The sequence below is a fragment of the Saccopteryx bilineata genome, chromosome 1 (assembly GCF_036850765.1).
Source record: "Saccopteryx bilineata isolate mSacBil1 chromosome 1, mSacBil1_pri_phased_curated, whole genome shotgun sequence".
NCBI classification, from domain to species: domain Eukaryota; kingdom Metazoa; phylum Chordata; class Mammalia; order Chiroptera; family Emballonuridae; genus Saccopteryx; species Saccopteryx bilineata.
Genome location: NC_089490.1, coordinates 160,153,356 through 160,174,795, shown reverse-complemented (window position 1 = coordinate 160,174,795; position 21,440 = coordinate 160,153,356). Strand labels below are relative to the sequence as shown.

Sequence of the window (21,440 nt, the reverse complement as noted above, 5' to 3'; positions counted from 1 at the left end):
AGATAAAACAAGACAGAAGATCAGCAAGAAAATAGAAAACTTGGAACATTATAGACCACCTAAATCGAACAAACATCTACAGAACATTCTACTCAATAACAGCAGAACACATTCTCCTGTTTTACTGTTTGTTTTTTGTTTTGTTTTGTTTTGTTTTTGTGACAGAGAAAGAGAGGGACAGATAGGGACAGAGACAGGATGAAAGAAAGATGAGAAGCATCAATTCTTTGTTGTGGCACCTTAGTTGTTCATTGATTGCTTTCTCATATGTGCCTTGACTGGGGACTACAGCAGACCGAGTGACCCCTTGCTTGAGCGAGCAACCTTGGGTGGTGAGCCTTGCTCAAACCAGATGAGCCCATGCTCAAGCCAGCAACCTTGGGGTTTCAACCCTGGGTCTTCTGCATCCCAGTCTGATGCTCTATCCACTGAGCCACCGCCTGGTCAGGTGCAGAACACATTCTCAAGTGTATGCAGAACATTCTCCAAGGTAGAAAAATGTTAGGCCATAAAACAAGTCTGAATGCACCTGAAAAAGCGGTGGTGCAGTGAACAGAGCATCTATCTGGAATGCTGGGGACCCAGGTTTGAAACCCTGAGGTAGCTGGCTTGAACATGGAATCACAGACATGATCCCATTGTCACTGGCTTGAGCCCAAGGTTGCTGGCTTGAGCAAGGGGTCCCTGGCTCAGCCTGAACAATCCAATCAAGGCACGTATGAGAAGGCAATCAATGAACAGCTAAAGTGCCGCAACTACTAGCTGATGTTTCTCATCTCTCTCTCTTCCTGTCTTGTCTCTCTGTCTCTCGCTAAAAAAAAAAGTCTTAATGATTTTTAAATTATACCAAGTTTGTTCTTTAAGCTCAATAAAATAAAATAGAAATCAATAACAGAAAAAAATGTAGAAATTCACAAAAATGTGAAAATTAACACCGCTCTATCTAGTATGTCAAAGAAGAAATCATGAGGAATATTAGAAAATACTTTGAAATGACCAAAAAACACAACATACAACATATAAAAATGCATGCAATAAAGCTAAGGAAGTGCTTAGAGGGGAATTTATTGTTGTAAATGCCTGTATTAAAAGATCAAAATAAATTCAAATGAGCAGAAGGAAACAATATAAAGTAGAAATGAATAAAATAAAAACATAATACAGAAAACAAATCAATAAAATAAGTTGGTTCTTTGAAAAAGTTAACAAAATTGAAAAACTATTGGGTAGACTGAGAAAGCAAAATGAGAGAAGATTCAAATTACCAAAATCAGGAATGTCTTAAAAGACTTTGCTGAACATACAGAAATAAAAAGGATTATAAGGGAATTCTATGAAAGACTGTATGCTAACAAATTATATAACCAAGATGAAATGAACAAATTTCTAGAACAACGTACTAAATCTTGTCCAAAACAGAAAATCTGAATAAGTCTATAGCAAGTAAAGACATGAATTAGTAAAAATCTTTCCACACACACCAATCATTCACAAACTCTCAAAAAATAAAAAAACACTTCTCAATTCATTTGAGGCCTGTATTACCCTGATACCAAAATCAGACAAAGAAAACACAAGAAAAAATTACAGATCAAATCCCTTATGACTACAGATGTAAAACTTCTCAAAAAAATACTTGCAAAACTGAACCAAACAACACATAAAAAAATTATACACCATGACAAGGGGGATTTGTTTCAGGAAAGCAAGGTTCATTCAACAGATAAAAACCAATCAACATAACACACCATGTTAATAAATGAAAAAATCCATGAAATTCTTTTAATAGATTCAGAAAAAGTATTTGCTAATCCAACATATTTCATAATATAGAATACTTAACAAACTAGAAATGGAAGCAAACCTTATCTTGATAGAGTGCATCCAAGAAAAACCCACAGTTGACATCATTTCCAGTGGTTTCTCACTAAGAGAACTTTCTCACTAAGATCAGTAACAACACAAGAATGTTTACTTTCACTACTTCTATTCAACACCGTACTGGAAGTCCTAGGCAGGTCAATAAGGAAAGATAAATAAATAAAAGGCATCCAGATTGAAAAGAAAGAAGTTCAAGTACTTCTCTTTGCAGATGACATGATCTTCTATGTAGAAAATCTGAAGTAATCCACATGAGCATGCACGCACATAAAAAATGAGAACTTAATAAACATATTCTTCAAGGTTGCAGGATATAAGATCAACAGACAAAATTACATTTTACTTCTACTCACTAGCAATGAACAATCCAAAATTTGAATTTCACTTACAATACCTTAAAAAAGAGAAATATTTAGGAATAAATCTAACAAAAGTAGTACAAAAATTGTATAACAAAAACTATAAAACATTGTTGAAAGAAAATGAAGAACACCTAAATAAATAGACATCTCTTATTCACAGATTGGGAGATTTAATATTGTTAAAATGACAACACTTTCCAAATTGACTTGCAGATTCAACATAATTTCTATTAAAATTCCATTTGGCTTTCTTGCAGAAATTGACAAAATGATCCTAAAATTTATATGGATAAGTAAGGGACACAGAATAGCCAAAACAATCTTTAAAAAGCAGAACAAAGTTGGAGAACTCATACTTCCTGATTTCCAAATTTACTGTCAAACTACAGTAATAAAGACTGTGTGGTACTGGAATAAGGACAAACATAGATCAATGTAATAAAATGGAAAGTCAAGGACCCTTTGTAAAGTATGTAAGTGTCTACTATGATGTACACTGAAAGTAATACAAAATAATACCGAATGTAAACTGTAATAGAAAAATAAAATTTAAAAGCACTAAAATAAAAAATCCCATATATACATTTATGGTCAATTAATTTTGGACAAGGGTGACAAAATTCAGTAAGGAAAGAACACTGGTTAGAGCACTATCCTGAGGTGCAAAGGTTGCTGGTTTGATTTCTGGTCAGGGCACATACAGAAAAAGCTTGATGTTCCTGTCTCTCTCTATCTCCTCTCTCTCCACTCTCTCCTCTCTGTCTCTCACCTCCCCTTCCTATCTCACTGAAATCAATAAAAAAAATTAAAAAAATAAGACAATAGTCTTTTCAACAAATGGTGCTGAAACAACTAGATATCCACAAACAAACAAAAAATGATAGTGGATTTCTACCTCCAATCATATACAAAAATGAACTCACCCTGGCCGGTTGGCTCAGTAGTAGAGCGTCAGCCCGGCGTGCAGGAGTCCCGGGTTCGATTCCCGGCCAGGGCACACAGGAGAAGCGCCCATCTGCTTCTCCACCCCTCCCCCTCTCCTTCCTCTCTGTCTCTCTCTTCCCCTCCTGCAGCCAAGGCTCCATTGGAGCAAAGTTTGTCCGGGCGCTGAGGATGGCTCTGTGGCCTCTGCCTCAGGCGCTAGAATGGCTCTGATTGAGGCAGAGTGATGCCCCAGAGGGGCAGAGCATCGCCCCCTGGTGGGCATGCCATGTGGATCCTGGTCGGGTGCATGCAGGAGCCCCATTTCCAGCTTCAGAAAAATACAAAAAAAACAAACAAACAAAAAAAAAAAGAACTCAAAATGGACTGGGTACCTAAATACAGAAAAAGTTTTCAGTTTTTCATATGGAAAATAATACAATAATTAATAAATAATACAAAAATAAACTGTACTTCACATACTCACAATTGTAAACCTAGTTTTGCCCACCCTATTTAAGAGTTAAAGTTGCCACGAATCAGCACAACTAGTTATTACAGGTCCTGAGTGGGAACAGCTCGGAATTAAGAAAACAGGCTTAAAGAAATAAAGGATGGGGTCGGGAAGGCTCTGCAATTGCTGCTGGCAAGAAGAGAGCGCCCTCCACGACTGCTTCTTGCTTTATTTATAGGGCAAAGTGGGCCATTAGCAAATCAATGAGATCTCTGATCATATTTCCAAGGCAATCCAAGAATTTTACCAAGTGCAGAAAACCCCCACCATACATAACATCTTAACTTTACACAAAACAAAGGATAGAAGAAACTTTCCTCCAGTCTTTCCGAGGGACATGGGGGTTAGGATGAGTATAAACAATCCACCACAGCTTAACAGCCTTTAGCAACCTAATCAGGCAAGTGAGGTTGGGGGTTGGGCAGACTGCCAGCCTACAGCCAGTTCCCCACACCTCTGTCCCCCAAAAATCTAAACTCCAAAAACCCCGTTGGCTTTTTGGTCCCCAACATAAAGTTATACAGCTCACAGAAGAAAACATAAACAGAAATCTATAACACATTATAAAATGCATCATTTTATATACCAATAAAAAAATAAAACTGGCATGTACACACATACACACAGTAAAAATAACTCTTTATGCACTGATGTGGGATATTTTCCAAGTTAGAAAAGTTTGGTGCGGAATAGTGTATAACCACCTATTGGGGAAAAAGGAGAAAAGAACTAAAGAAATATTTACTTGCATATATAAATGAATAAAGTATCTCTGCAGAAACTGATAACATTAGTTTCTTCTGGAAAGGGGACTATGGCTGAGAGACAAAGACAGGAGAGAGATTTAGCACTGAATAACACCCTTATGCACTGCTGAAGTTTGAACTACCTGAATATACTTTCTAATATAAAAAGTGAATATGTACTTTATTTCACTTTTTATTTTTAGTTTAATTATAGGCTTTTATATCAGTAAAGACAATACATTGAAAATTTTAAAATTCAATTTCGGGGAATTAATTCTGTTCAGAAGTTATTTTAGAATATTTTGTGGATTTATTACTTCCTCTTTTAAAATACTGCTTTATTGAGCCTGACCAGGCGGTGGCGCAGTGGATAGAGCATCGGACTGGGATGCCGAGGACCCAGGTTCAAGACCCCGAGGTCACCAGCTTGAGCGCGGGTTCATCTGGTTTGAGCAAAAGCCCACCAGCTTGGACCCAAGGTCACTGGCTTGAGCAAGGGGTTACTTGGGCTGCTGAAGGCCGTCAGTCAAGGCACATATGAGAAAGCAATCAATGAACAACTAAGGTGTCTTAATGCGCAACAAAAAACTAATGATTGATGCTTCTCATCTCTCCATTCCTATCTGTCTGTCCCTGTCTATCTCTCTCTCTCTGACTCTCTCTCTGTAAAAAAAAAAAAAAAAAAAAAAAAAATTAAAATACTGCTTTATTGAGATATAATCCACATACAATTTACCCACTTATAGTGTACAACTGAATATTTTTTAGTACCTTCAAAAAGTTGTCCAATCATCACAACTGATTTCATTTTGAGTAATAAAATGAGGACACTAGACAAAATCCTGGTAAGGTCAGCAAGTAGAGAGATTGTGGGGTAGAGAGAAGGAGAATCTTGCCACAGGGGAGCTGGAGTTTCTCCTCCCCACTTAAAACTCTGCGGGATATTAGCTGTAATTATACAAATAACATTCTAAAGGTGATTTTGTGTATCTCAAACTGGAAGGATAGTCATAGTAAAGAAAGTTTCTTTTAGTTATATCAAAATAAAATTTAAAGTTATTATTTTAGATGAAAAAGGAAGGAGTATTTGAATAGCTTTTTCAATAATTGTAGCTATTCTCTGACCCTATACTAAAATTTGACAGGTAATATATTCTTAAAGGTGAGCTGTGACACTGAATCTGAAATCAACTCACTAAACTTTTTCATTGTTTCATTAAAATCCACTGATATAACTTGAACTTTTCTATTATGTAGTTCTAGGTGTACAACATAAAAATTTGGTACATGTATATATTGTGAAATGATTATCAAGATAAGTCTGTTAATGTTTATCACCACACAGTTATAATTTTTTGTGATGAGAACATTTAAGATCTACTCTCTTAAGCATCTTTCAAATATGTACAATCCAGTATTGTTAATTAGAATCACCATGCTGTACATTACATACCCAGGATTTACTCATCTTATATATTTTTTTAATTTTTTTTATTTATTTATTCACTTTTAGAGAGAGAGGAGGGAGAGAAGGGGAAGGAGCAGGAAGCATCAACTCCCATATGTGCCTTGACCAGGCAAGCCCGGGGTTTTGAACCGACAACCTCAGCATTCCAGGTCGACACTCCATCCATTGCGCCACCACAGGTCAGGCTTACTCATCTTATAAATGGAAGTTGGTACCTTTTGGCCACATCCGTCCATTCTGCCCACCCCCCACCACCATCCACCCTCCCTTTCTTGCAACCACCAACTGTTCTTTGTATCTATGAATTTGGGATTTTTTAGATTACATATAAAAGAGATACTACACAATATTTGACTTTCTCTGACTTATTTCATTTAACATAATGCCCTTAAGGTCCATCCAAGTTGTTGCAAATAACAGTATTTCCTTGTTCTTAATACTGAGTAATAATATTCCATTATATACACATTCATATACATACATATACAACACGCATGTCACATTTGCTTTATCCATTCATATATCATCAATGAATATTTTGGCTATTTTTACATTTTGGTTGTTGTAAATATGCTACTATGAACATAAGGGTGCTATATTTTTTAAACATCCATTATTAAATTAAGTAATACAAGGTTAGAAATATTAAAACACTATGGTAATAACATAGTCTCAGGAAGCTTAGCTTCAGAACAGTCAGTTTTTGGCAGAAGACAAAAAAGAAATGATTGCTGGCCAAACATTAAGCAGTAAATGGTAAATAATGATAATAAAAAACTTCTATGTTGGCCCTGGACAGTGGATCAGTGGATGGAGCATGGGTCCGGTGTATGGATGTCCTGGGTTTGATTCCTGGTCAAGGCACACAGAACAAGCCAACCATCTGCTTCTCTCCCCCTCCCTCTCCCCGACACTATCTTCCCCTTCCACAGCCAGTGGCTTGGCTGGTTTGAGCACCAGCCCAGGGCGCTGAGGAGAGCTCTGTTGATTGGAGCATTGGCCGCAGATGGGGCTGTCAAGTGGATCCCAGTCAGGGCTCATGTGGAAGTCTGTTTCACTTTCTCCCCTCCTCTAACTTAAAAACAAACAAACAAACACAAATCTTCTAAGGCATTTATAGTATACCAGAAGCTTTACATAAACTAACTCATTTAATCTACTCAAGAACCTCATAAGTAGCTATTATTATTATTCTCATTTTCCAAAACAAGAAACTGAGACTTAAGACGCTGTGATAGAAATCACATTTTGAATGCTCAAGTTAGTCTTGACCACTACATCATACTGTCTATATATATTAAAATGCCATGTCAAGGGCAATGGCTTTTCAGCAAGACAACAATTAGCCATGTGGCTAAGGGTAAATGAGGGAATCTCATTTAGCCTCAGTTTTCTCAATTATAAATGAAGATCTTAACACCTGACTTTCAAGTATATAAAACAGTTAGCACAGCATCTAGCACTTGTAAGTGTTAAAATAAATTATAACTAAAAATAAAAAACCCTCTCAAAAGGGAGGTTTAGCAAGTAGTGAAAAGCAGAGCCGCTGGTTATCTACAATTTATTTAGAGCAGGGAGCGGGAACCTGTTTGGCTGAAAGAGTCACATATTTTAAAATGTAATTCCGTGAGAGCCATACAACAACCCATGTACATTTCACATTATCCAATAAAAATTTGGTGTTGTCCCGGAGGACAGCTGTGATTGGCTCCAGCCACCCGCAACCATGAACATGAGCGGTAGGAAATGAATGGATTGTAATACATGAGAATGTTTTATATTTTTAACATTATTTTCTTAATTAAAGATCTGTCTGCGAGGCAGATGCAGCCATCAAAAGAGCCACATCTGATTCGTGAGCCATAGGTTCCTGACCCTGATTTAGAGGGCTATAGGCTGTCCCAGTAGGTTTTTAGCACAATGAAAACTGAGCTAAAGACTAAAAGAAAGCATGAGCAAAAAATAGTTTAAGAGATACTGTTCTTAATAAATATTATTAGGCATGATAATAATGATTTTAATTTATTTCAAAGACACTTTTTATGCACTAAAAAAATGAAGACAAACTGGTAATAAATGTCCTTCAAAAAATATTTAGCAAGAGACAGGCTTGGGCAGAACCAACAACTTTCATGTTTAAAACAGTGAAAGCATAAAAAAAAGTTTATAAAAAAATAACATATTCTGGCTCTTAAAATGTCTCAAAACATTAAATAATGATCACATTAAGTATGTTTTTGAAATCCTTTCCCTATGTTTCTAATCAGGAACAATGACAATAAGTATTATATTGGATATTCATATTAAAATCAATGTGTTCAAAACCAAGATGTTGTCCATGGCTCTGCTGGGAACAGATTTAGAGATAGGTCACTCAATATCTTTAATTCTACAGGAAGAAAAATCTCATAGTTTAGGTGAGTGAAAACTATTCTTAATTCAGCCATACTGAGGGCACGAGAGCAAGGCTATTGCTATATTGAAAGCAAATTTGATTTGGTTTGTGGCTTGTAATCCTGCTATTTTAGGCAATTGGCAAGAGAAGAATATTTCTGCCTAGGGTAAAAGCATGTAGAAAAGAGCTAGCAACCTTTCTGGTATTAAAGACCCAACTATCTTTACCCTTCTATATTTTGTTCTGTTGACCTCAGCATAAGCTATAAGCTCTACAGGAGGTGATCTAGGTCATAAGTCAGAAGCAAGTGTAAGATAGTCATCATAATAAAAGAAGCATAAATAGTCTCAAAATAAAAGATATTTAAGGAAGAAATAATACCAATTATTCTGGAAATATAAGAGAAGGGAACACTTTTGAACTTGTTTTGTAAGGCCACATTATCACAGTAACTAAACTAGACCAGGCAGCCCAGGGTTTCAAATCAGCGACCTCAGCATTCTAGGTTGATACTTTATCCACTGCACCACCACAGGTCGGACCAAGGCTAATTTAACATTTAAAAATCAATGTAATTCACCATATTAACAAGACTAGAAAAGAAAATCCACATGGTTATTGAAATAAAGAATCTGACCAAATACAAAATCCATTCATGATAAATACTGTCAGAAACTAGAAATAGAAGGAAACATCCCTTAAAAGTATCTTGGTATGGCCCTGGCCGGTTGGCTCAGTGGTAGAGCGTTGGCCTGGTGTGCGGGAGTCCTGGGTTCGATTCCCAGCCAGGGCACACAGGAGAGGCACCCATCTGCTTCTCCACCCCTCCCCCTCTCCTTCCTCTCTGTCTCTCTCTTCCCCTCCCGCAGCCGAGGCTCCATTGGAGCAAAGTTTGCCTGGGCGCTGAGGATGGCTCTGTGGCCTCTGCCTCAGGCACTAGAATGGCTCTGATTGTGGCAGAGCGACGCCCCAGATGGGCAGAGCATCGCCCCCTGGTGGGCATGCCTGGTGGATCCCGGTTGGGCGCATGCGGGAGTCTGTCTGCCTCCCTGTTTCCAACTTAAGAAAAAGAAAAAGAAGAAGAAGAAGAAAAAAGAATGTACTTTGTATTGAAATTTTATAGGAAAATAAAAAATCTCTGAATGTATGGACTTAAAAAAAAGTATCTTGGTAAAAGGCATCTATGAAAAATCTACAACTAAGCTATACTTAATAGTGAAAGATTAAATGTTTGCTCCCTAGGATTGGGAAAAAAGGATATCTGCTCTCATCATCATATTCACAGTGCTAGCCAGCAAAATAAAGCAAGAAAAATAAAAGACATACATATAGAAAAGAAATATGGTTATCTCTAATATAAACAATATGATTGTCCAGGTAGAAAACCCTAAGAATTTACCAAAAAGCTACTAAAACAAATATACAAATTTAGCAAGGTTATAGAAAAGGTAAATACACTGAAATCAATTATTTTATGACACAAAGAACAACTAGAAATAGAAGTTAAAGATAGTATGAATGTAACAATACCAAAAACATAAAATATTTAGTTTTTTTATATATTGATTTTTAGAGAGAGTAACATCAGTCTGTTTCTGCCTGTGTTCTGACTGGGGATCGAACCAGCAACTTCTGTACATCAGAACAACACTCTAACCAACTGAGCTATTGGGCCAGGGCAAAAACATAAAATATTTAGAGATAAATTTAAGAAAATATAGGCAAAACCTGTACATTGAAAACTACTAACAGAGTTCAGAGAATATAAAAAAGACCTAAACAAATAGAGAGACAGACCATCTTTGTGGATGGGAATACTCATGATTCAAATGTCAATTACTAATGCTAAACTGACCTATACACTCAACATAATAATCTCAATAAAAATCTCACTACAAATATGCTTTTTTGTGGAAACTGAGCAGCCGATTTTAAAATATGTATCTTAATGCAAAAGGTCTAGAATGTCAACAGTAATCTTAAAAAAGAAAAGCAAATTTGGGAGAAATTATAATTTCTGATTTTAAGACTAAATTACAAATTTACACTAATTTACAATTTGTATTGGTATACGAATAGACATAAAGACTAAGAGAACACAATAAAGAGCCCAGCATATAGTCACACATATATATTCAGTTGATTTCTGTAACAGTGCCAATGTAACTGAATGGAAAAAGACTAGTCTCTTTTCAACCACTGCTGACCATTTCAACAAATGGTGCTCCAATAATTGGGCATCCATATGGAAAAATATACATCCTAACCTTTACCTCACGCACACAAAAATTAATTTGAAATGATCTATATACCTAAATGTATGAGCTAAAACTAGAAAAACTTCTAAAATAAAACATAAAAAAACTTTGAGACTTCATTAGGCAAATTTTCTCAGGACACAGAAAGCATGAACCATAAAGGAAATATATGATAAATATAACTTCATCAAAATTAAAAACATTTGCTCTTTAAAAGACAATATTAAGAGAAGTGTTATATTGAGTGGGGCACTCAACAATAAAAATTAAACCATGTCAACACAATAAATTAAAATTTTAAATTAAAAAAAGAAAAGAAAATGCAAGCTTCAGACTAGGTTATCTACATATTCACATATTTAAAGACTTATACCCAGAATATACATACAACTCTTGTAATCAATAAAGAAACAAACCTGGTTAAAAAACAATGGGCAAAGGATCTGACTGGCATTTTACTTAAGAAGATACATGAATAGCGAATGAGCATCTGCAAATATTTTCAACACAATTAGTCATTAGAAAATTGCAAAATAAAACTCGAGTGAGATGCCATTACATATGCACTAGAATGGATAAAGTTAAAGAGAAGCACAAACATTAAGTGCTGAAGAGAATGCAAAGCAACTGAAAACCTCATGTATGCTGGTGGGGATACAAAATGGTAAAGCCACTTAGGAAAACAGTTTGGCAGTTTCTTAAAAATATTAAATATGTACATACCAATAACCTTGCAATCCAACTCCTAGGTATGAGAAATGAAAACGTATGTCTACATTATGAGGTGTAGACAAATGTTCATAGCAGCTTAATTCACAATAGCTAAAACTTGGAAACAACTGTAATGCCCTTCAACTGATTAATAGATAATTTTTTTAATTTTTATTTATTTATTCATTTTAGAGAGGAGAGTTAGAATGAGAGAGAGAGAGAGAGAGAGAGAGAAAGGGGGGAGGAGCAAGAAGCATCAACTCCCATATATGCCTTGACCAGGCAAGCCCAGGGTTTTGACTGGTGACCTCAGTGATCCAGATCAATGCTTTATCCACTGCGCCACCACAGGTCAGGCTAGATAAATTTTATTATATCCATTCAATGAACCAGTGTTCAGCATTTAAAAGTTACAAACTACTGATACATTGAATAATGCTAACGAATCGCAGAAATATGTTATTAAGTGAAAAAAGTTATACACACAAAGGTATAAGATTCCAGTCACATGACATTCTAGAAAATGTAAAACTATATTGATAGGCTACAGATCAGCGGTTGCCAGAGACTTGAGGTGGAAAAAGGTATCTGACTGGAAAGAGGCATGAGAAACTTGTTGAAACACTGAAAATGTTCTATATCTTGATTTCGGTAATGGGTATACCACTATATAAATTTGATACAACTCAGAGAACTCTTATGCAAATTTTATCTCAATAAAGGTGATTAAAAACAAAGAAAAAGACACATTTCCCCTGTCTATCTGAAGTTAACGGAGAAGAGCAAATGATACAGTCAAATTTATCTGAAGTTGACACATACTGATATTAAAAGCTTTATTAAAGGCCAAAGAATTTAAACAATTGCTTCAAAACTGTATAGGTCTCTCAGATATCTAAGCCCTTAAGCTTGGTTAGTTTGGTGAGTTCAAGGTTCCATTCCTTACCTAACTAAAGTTAGTTAACTGCATATTACTAAATCTAGTACATCTTCCTGACGGAACAAATTATTTATAGCAACTGATGTCAAATCCTTTGATATAAGATCTCTGAGAAAATTTCAAAAGTTAACAGGATTAATTCCTTAATGCATAAAAGAGCATATGTATAATTTATAAAAATGGTATTTATTCCCTTGAAAGCCTTCTTCTGCAGGAAGTTATTTATAATATTGCCTGATGACTCACATGGACTACCGATGAACTTCAGGTTTTGCTATTTTATCAAATATCTTCTTCCTTTCTTACTAGGGTATTACTTCTTTCTGTCATTTATCCCTGTCCCATTATTTTCTTAATATAAGAAAATATTTCATAAAACTGTGGAAGTAATACTAAACCTTAAGTTTAGTATAGACTTTTCTCTATAATCTTAGGAAACAACTGGGGAAACAAAAATTATCAAAGGGGGTATAAAGCACATCTGCGCCTACCCTTTAAAAGTCACTTTTGTCAAAGCTTATGGTAGAATAAAAAATTTTAAATTATAGTCTATCCTTTAAATACAGGTAAAAGAGAAATCTTGTTTTATACTTGAAAACCAGCTTCCTAACTTTTACACTAGAAATGTACAATCCTTTCCATTGCATTTGAGATGATGGAAACCCTGGTAAAATAATGAACTTCAAGAATCGTAGAAAATTCTAACAAAAAGAATACACAAAAATTATTTTCACTTCTGTTTTTCACTGAGCCATGACCAAAGTCAGATTTAGAGGCTGGATGTTTTCCTATGGAAAAAAAGAACCTTATATGTAGTGTTTACAAAAAAATAAATGTTCCAACAAAATGCATAAGATAGAAAAATAATAAAATAAAAAACAAGAATTTTTGAACTGCAGGACACTATCTGTTCTTATTTTCCAGAGACTGCAAAACAAAAGAAAATCTGCACATGTACTGTGTAAAAACATTTATATAACTGAAGTCCATTCAATGATTTGAAAAGAAGTTTTCTCCTAACAGAAATAAAAACTCTAAACCTTCTCAATCTGGAGACAAAAGTTTCAACTCACATGGTAAAATTTGCCTATTTTGTAGACAGATAAGCCTTCAAATTGGAGATCTACCAACAACTAATAAAATTCATTAGGTAGGATATTAATAAAATCTTATTAAATGAGAATACATTTAGTTTTATTATAAAAAACCAATTCCAGTCTGTGATTTGTACCCTACAAACATTGCTTTTCTAATGTAGACATAAATTCTACTTGTTTATAGTAACTTTATTCATAATTGCCAAAACTTGGAAGCAACCGAGATGACCTTCAGTAAGTGAATGGATAAACTGTGGTATATCCAGACAATGAAATATTATTTAGCACTAAAAATAAATGAGCCACCAAGGCATGAAAAGATATTAAGGAACCTTAAATGCCTACTAAGTAAATAAACTTCTTATTTATATTATTAAAGCAACCCTTCAGTTCTATTAAAAGAAGCCAACCTGAGGCCCTGGCCGGTTGGCTCAGCGGTAGAGCGTCGGCCTAGCGTGCGGAGGACCCGGGTTCAATTCCCAGCCAGGGCACACAGGAGAAGCGCCCATTTGCTTCTCCACCCCTCCGCCGTGCTTTCCTCTCTGTCTCTCTCTTCCCCTCCCGCAGCCAAGGCTCCATTGGAGCAAGGATGGCCCGGGCGCTGGGGATGGCTCCTTGGCCTCTGCCCCAGGCGCTAGAGTGGCTCTGGTCGCAACATGGCGACGCCCAGGATGGGCAGAGCATCGCCCCCTGGTGGGCAGAGCGTCGCCCCTGGTGGGCGTGCCGGGTGGATCCCGGTCGGGCGCATGCGGGAGTCTGTCTGACTGTCTCTCCCTGTTTCCAGCTTCAGAAAAATGAAAAGAAGAAAAAAAAAAAAATTAAAAGAAGCCAACCTGAAAAGACTACATACTCTGTAACATTATGGAAAAGGCAAAACTATGGAGACGGTAAAAAGATCTACGGTTGCCAGGGGTTGGGGAGAGGGAGGGACCAACAGGAAGAGCGCAAAAGATTTTTATGTAGTGAAACTATACTATCATCTTGTGATACTACGAATTATGGATAATTGTTATCTTACACTTTTCTAAACCCCCTGGAATGTAGAAAACCATTTCCACCTAATGTAAACTATAGACTTGGGTGATAACAACGTGTCAGTGGAGGTTCCTAGGTTATAACAAATGTAATCTGGTGCCATATGCTAACAATAGGGGAGCTGTGCATGTGCAGGGGACAGGAGGAACATAACTGTACTTTCACTCTCTTTTACTGTGGACCTAAAACTGATCTAAAAAAAATAAATTATATATTTTTTAAAAGTCTGGTGACACTTTAGTTCAGTGGTAGTCAACCTGGTCCCTACCACCCACTAATGGGCGTTTCAGCTTTCATGGTGGGCGGTAGCAGAGCAACCAAAGTATAAATAAAAAGATAGAGTTAGCCTGACCAGGCGGCGGCACAGTGGATGGAGCATCGGACTGGGATGCAGAAGACCCAGGTTCAAGACCCCAAGGTCTCCAACTTGAGCGCAGGCTCATCTGGTTGGAGCAAAAGCTCACTGGCTTGAGCCCAGGGTCGCTGGCTCGAGCAAGGGGTTACTCGGTTTGCTGAAGGCCCGCGGTCAAGGCATATATGAGAAAGCAATCAATGAACAGCTAAGGTATTGCAACACGCAGTGAAAAACTAATGATTGATGCTTCTCATATCTCCGTTCCTGTCTGTCTGTCCCTGTCTATCCCTCTCCCTGACTCTCTGTCTCTGTAAAAACAAACAAACAAAAATATTTTAAAAAGATAGATTTAACTATAGTAAGTTGTTTTATAAAGATTCTGCCAAACTTAGCAAAAATCCGACATAAAGTACTTGGTAAGTAATTATTATTATGTGCTTTAACTTGCTGTAACTCTGCTTTATAAATTTTATAAAGTAAAATTATTTTCCTACTTTATAAATCACCATTACTGTGGAACCAGTGGGCAGTTAGAAAATTTTATTACTAACAGAGATACAAAAGTGGGTGGTAGGTATAAAAAGGTTGACTATCCCTGCTTTAGTTGTTTTTTTATAATTGGTCTGAAGCTGTCTGCTTAGGGAAAGAATCAATATACACTAATCTTTGTAAAGAAATTATTACAGTTAAATTGAGTATGTAGTGTTTTTATGCTTCATTTGAAAGATAAAAAAGGGAAGTGGCCTGAGTACAGTTGGAACACCTCGAAAACCAGTTGAAAGCTTCTGTTAACACAGATTTTTACATTTGTGAATGAGTCACTAGTTATTGGTATGATGTACAGTGTTAAATGTACTCAACAGTTTAAAAACAGAGTAGAATCTGACAAGTAGAAAAGATACTTAGAAAATATTTGATCAAAGCCCCTCATCTCACAAATAAGGAAACTGAGACACAGAGAAGCTACAGATGTGTCTAATGATAGGATTAGAACTTGGGCATTCTCAAGTTAATGGCTGCTTTCTCATTATATAACTATCATTCAAGAAAACAAAAATAATCAATTTCTTAAAATTCAGAGATGCTAATTTTTCTCTTCTTACATTTATTTATTTCTTTTAAAAGACATGAATCCAATTAGTGTTATTTCTTTGGCTGATAAGTACTCACTCAGGCCTGACCATTTACTCATTTATTCTGCCCACTTGGTTTTTCCTAGAGGTCATTTAAAAAGAAATTTATGCTTTCAGAATTCCAATGGTCAAAGAATATGTTTTACCCTGAAAGTAAACAAAAAATACATATGTTTATTACTAAAGCAAAGGCTATGCTCCCCACCCCACCATTGTTAGTGAGAATTTAGACTCTTGTTCAACCTCTTACAAAGTAAAAAATAATAATAAATCCACCCTTGGTGAGAACAGCTATGACTCTGTGAAAGAAGCTACAAATAACATGCTGGGAAATTCAGCAGGCACTGCTATTATATCCTGTTTATACTGTCACTTTTCCTATCAGTAGGATATTATTTATACAGACCCCACCCATGAACTTCTTGTTTATCTTATTATAGATATCCTCTGGATCTATAAAAAGAAGCCTCTGCATTTGTTTCTGGAACAAGCACATGTGTCATTATTTTGCACCTCACTACTATTTTTTATTTAGCATTCTCTTTTTTTATGTACCACTTTTTATCCTTTTGATCTCAGGTTGATTTATTTCATTATTTCACACACTACAGTTGAACTTTACTGACTTTAAGAAACTCCATTACAAGACTGATTCCAGACAATCACACCATTAATTTTATTTTGGGGTAGATTTCACTGGGAATTATTGTTCAAAGATAGAGTTGACAGAGTTGTTTCAAGACATAAAATGTGCCTATGTACCCTAGTGAGTGCCTGGATGCTAGAAGGCTGCCTCACTCGTACCACTCTATTCCAGGTGGGCCACTTACCAGGGCCAAGCTTGACTTTACATTAGTTCTTACTAAAAAACTCTTTTCTGGAATAAAAAGCTCTGCCCCTGAGTTTAGCTTAATGACTGGATGTGCTGGATGAATATGTAACACAATAATACAAGAGAAATACATGAATTCAGTAAGTTGACTAATAGGAAAATTAACCAATTGATTATAAACATCCTCATTCCCTGGCCTTATGTAAATAATTTAATTGAAGTAGATAAAAGAAAAATGTGAGTTCCTTAAGGGCAGAAATTCATGCACCATAAATAAATAAATATTTTGGGAAAGGGAACACCACTGGACAGTTATGCTGGATAAATTTTCACATGTAAAGCTGTGTAAACTTCACCAATACTCGCTTTACCCTACAAGGCAGCCAGGTAAACATGAAATCTTCAGAGAGCATGTACAATGCTAGATTCTTTGGGGATTGTAAGAAAGATCACTGCTTTAAAAGAATAGTACTCCAAAATGTATACCTGAAATGAGGTTTAAAACTTCAGAGTGGCAAACTAAGTCTGAAGGATTTAAAAAAAAAAGAGTCCATAAGAGCTAAAGTGATCAAAGAAGGCAGAATGAGGATAGAAACTGAGGTCATCTTGACAAACAGGAATTGATAAGGCTAAGGTGAGAAGATGAAAAGTATCCTAGTCTCAACCAATGATCTGTGAGCATCGAAAATTCTGGAAATGGCAAGTAGTTGAATTCAATTATAGAGTACACAGACTAGAAAGTGACAGTAAAAAGAAGGCTGGAGTCAAAATATAAGGAGTTTCATTTTTCAGTCAATAGAGAACCATGAAAGATATCTGATCAAGGGGAAATGATCCCAAGCTTTTGAAACTGGCAATGAAGAGGAGGAGGCTGAAATGGGGGAAGAAAATTTTAACAGTACAGTACCCAATCCTATCATTACAGTAGCAAAAGAAAGGTCCATGTGATATAACAGATAATAAGTGTGTAAAGATATTATCAACTCTTGCTTTCATAAACAGGGGAAGGCCTCATGATGACTAGTACTGAGTGGGGCAATGTTAAACCATGCCAATCAATGAAGTTAATGTCAGGAAAGCTTGCCACAGCTAGTCTCCTAGAATAGTACTTCTCAAACCCAGATCACCTGGGGATCTGGTTAAGATTAAATTCTGATTCAGGTGGAGGGTTGTTCTGTATCTTTACATTTCTAGTAAACTCCCAATACTGCTGTCCCACAGACTGTATTTTGAGTAGCAAGATGCTAAAACGTCTTTCAGTTTCCCTTTCCAAAAAGGCAATATTTGATATACCATGTTGAATGCATTATGGTTTATCTAATGCTTTTACATATGCCTAAGAAATTCCTTTTAAAGGTATTTTATTATAATTTGCATCAATGTTGAATCCATTTCAAAAGCTACTAGTTTAAAAGTCCAGGATGATTCAAAATTCAGGGCATTCAAGATACTCAGAAATATTTCCACCTAGACAAAATACTTTATAATGCCATTCTACAAATGCTGGCTAACTATTGTAGAAGATACTGTTGCTCCTAATCTTGGGGTTAAAGTAAAAGCCCTGAAAGACAGTACTCCCTCTTTTCATAGTATATAACAGTGGGTTCTGGGAAAACCAACATAACTTGCCCTTACTGTGTGTCCTTAGCATTGTATCTTAATCCTTGAAAAAAAAAGGTAACAATTTACTTTAAACATCCTCCTGAAAAACCCCTGATGATTACTAAAGTTAAATTCACACACCATCCTTTTGTTTAAGATTTCTATACAAAAGAATATGCCTTTAGAGTCTTGTACCATGAACAGTGTCATTTATAAAATTATATTACTAGTTCATTACACATACATGTGCACACGAGCATATTAAGACTGGCTGACCTTAGATTCTTGGAACAAAATTTAAGACTTCTGAAATCTCAAGTTTCATTTTTAACCAAATTAATGGTCAATAACAACCTTTTAGGTAAATTGTCTTCAATATGCATCAATGTCTAGAAAACACACATAATATCCTAAAATTGTAAGGTACTGTTGAAGATCAGGTCCACTCTTTCATAAGAAACTGAGGCAACAGAGGCTAAAAAAGCCAACATCACATAGATGTTACTGGCATGTTTAAAAAAAGAAGGGGAAGGAACAAATTAATTTTCATATTTATCAATGTACAATGCACAGTAATGTATCAACTATAAAATGTAGTTGAAAGAGTTTCTGGTTTCTCTAACGATGACCGCATAGTTGGCTTCGTAAATCACTGATAATCAAGAAAGGAACACTATATATCAACAAAGACATTAACCAAATGTAATAACTTCATAAAAAAATGCAATCTAAATAGAGAATGACACATACACCACATACTTGGGATGGGGCTGCATGGGGTGGGATGGGATATAAAAAACAGAGAAGACAATGGTAATAACTCTTATCTTCTCAGTAATGTTTTGAGAAAAGGTTTCACATACAGAAAAGTGGTTTAAAAAACACAACTTCCTTTACCCTCATGAATCATTTTTTAATTGATAAAATGGAGGACTAGATTTGGAGGATGGCAAAGCTTTTAAATATATGAAATGTAGGTAGCAGTTGGATGTGCATGTGTCATGAGCTCTGTCACAATTACAAGAAAACCAGAGAACCCTTTTTAGCCATAAAATGGGAAATTTTGTGCTTTTTACAAATGCTATCAAAATTTACTAGCACAAATTTTAAAAGAATCACTGGAGAAGTTCCATGATATTGGAGACAATAGGTTTTAAATCACCGGCATACATTATTATGCCAAGTTGACAGATCTGCACTGCAATGCAGAAATGCAAGCAATAATCCAACATCTGCACCAGAAGGCAGAGACTAGACAAGATTCCAGAATAAAGGGCTCTTCAGCTCTTACCTGTTACCTGTGCAACAACTGCTTGGGAAATCCTCCGATTGGCAAGAAAGGCTTTGATTTCCTCTTTTATCACACTGCTGTCCCTCCTAACAAAAACAGAAGACAAGACCAACAATGTATGTTGAAGGTAGAAATCCTCATCTTTGCTAAGAAAGGTGAAGCAGAGAGGTTGGGAGAATATAGAAAGAAAGGACACAAAATAAAGGTAAACAGACCAAGCTTGTGTGAAACATGAAATTAAATGAAACCAAGAAACACCAAGTGTTCATTCTAAAACACCACACCATCAGACAGACGCTTTAGTGAATGCCACAGTAGATGTAAGTTTCATACCAGAGGATGGCTAATAGCAAGCTGTGAATAATTCACATTAGGAACACGGCTGCCATATGGTATACGCTAAGTTTCATTACTGTGGAATGAATATATCTTAGACAGAAATCCTAGAAAAATAAAAATCAACAACAAAAGCAAATATCAGTTGTGAGTAGATTGTGGGTTCGCATATTAAATGTGTAACTACATAAATAAGGTGCAGTTCATTTTAAAACCTTTGTTAAAGAACAAAAATCGTCATTCTCACAACTGCTAAAATATTAGTCATTTTAGGGAAGGCTTTGCCTTGTAATTTAGCTTCTTTACTGTATAAACCAAATAAAATCTAAGTGAGGTGGGCTGCATATAAAATTTTAATATAAAAAGTTATTTATTAATTTTTTATTACATGTATTATACAGAATACTTAATACAGTACTTAAATATACATTATTTTCTGCATCCTTGGGATTACATATTATAGACATAATTTTTCATCAACTCAGATGCTTTAACAAGTTTTACTTATTTAAAAATTCAATAAATTCTCAAAAGACTAGACATTCTGTTTCTCTAAAACAGAACAAACAATAAGTAAATGAAAATTATACTTAAAATGGATTGATTTCTCTTTAAATGTTTTATGTACAAACGGATTATATAAATAGAGCACTATTTTTTTATTGAAGCCCAAAAGTAACATAGAATAGCAGTAACTTATACTCTAACACAGATCAGCAAACTATGGTCCATGGGCTAATCTTAGCCTCTCACCTTTTTTCATTCGACCTACGAGCTAAGAATGGTTTTCACAGATGAACATTTGCAATCAAGTTAATGACAGGAAACACTATCTCTAAATGTGAATTAAAACAAAATATCATCCCCTCCCCAATTTATTTTTCTCAGTAGAAGGCTTGTATTTTTTAAATTGTATTTTATTATTATTATTCTACATTGAATTTTCTCAATAAAAGTTTGTGCCCGTTTTCTCTCTTGTATGTACCTGTATTGTATCTTTAATTTTACCTCTTGTCTACAGTCTAAATGTTTAACTACACAGCCCTTTATAGAAAAAGTTTGCTGACTCTTGATCTGAGACAAAGGGATCATGAAATCTTTGCAAGTCATTTTGTGAATGAGCCACAAACACCTTACAGGAGCTCAAGTCTCTCTACAGATTATTTGGAGAAACGAAAGTACCCTTTCAAAAAAGAATCAGTTGTGACTTGATTTATAGCAGATATTTTGGCCCCTTGATGAGGAGGGGCTATACATTCTATTAATAAATTAATTCCACACTCCATTTCAGGAATTCTGGAAAAAAACAGAGAGCTGACAGTTGGGACAGTTTCCAATTGGAAGCTCTAAAGCAGTGGTCCCCAACCCCTGGGCCGCAGACTGGGTACTGGTCCGTGGGCCATTTGGTACTGGTCCACAGAGAAAGAATAAATAACTTAAATTATTTCCGTTTTATTTATATTTAAGTCTGAACGATGTTTTATTTTCTAAAAATGACCAGATTCCCTCTGTTACATCCGTCTAAGACTCACTCTTGACGCTTGTCTCGGTCACGTGATACAT

General features: G+C 35.7%; 1 protein-coding gene across 20 annotated transcripts in view; it reads right to left on the bottom strand.

Annotated features, from left to right (window-relative positions):
* Positions 1-21,440, bottom strand: part of HMBOX1 (homeobox containing 1) — a 258,216-nt gene that overhangs the window by 111,590 nt on the left and 125,186 nt on the right. For all 20 annotated transcript variants that reach the window (XM_066278625.1, XM_066278626.1, XM_066278607.1 and 17 more), the window contains one exon: positions 19,542-19,627. In XM_066278625.1, coding sequence (XP_066134722.1) covers positions 19,542-19,627 — 86 coding nt within the window. The remainder of the gene's footprint in view (positions 1-19,541; positions 19,628-21,440) is intronic.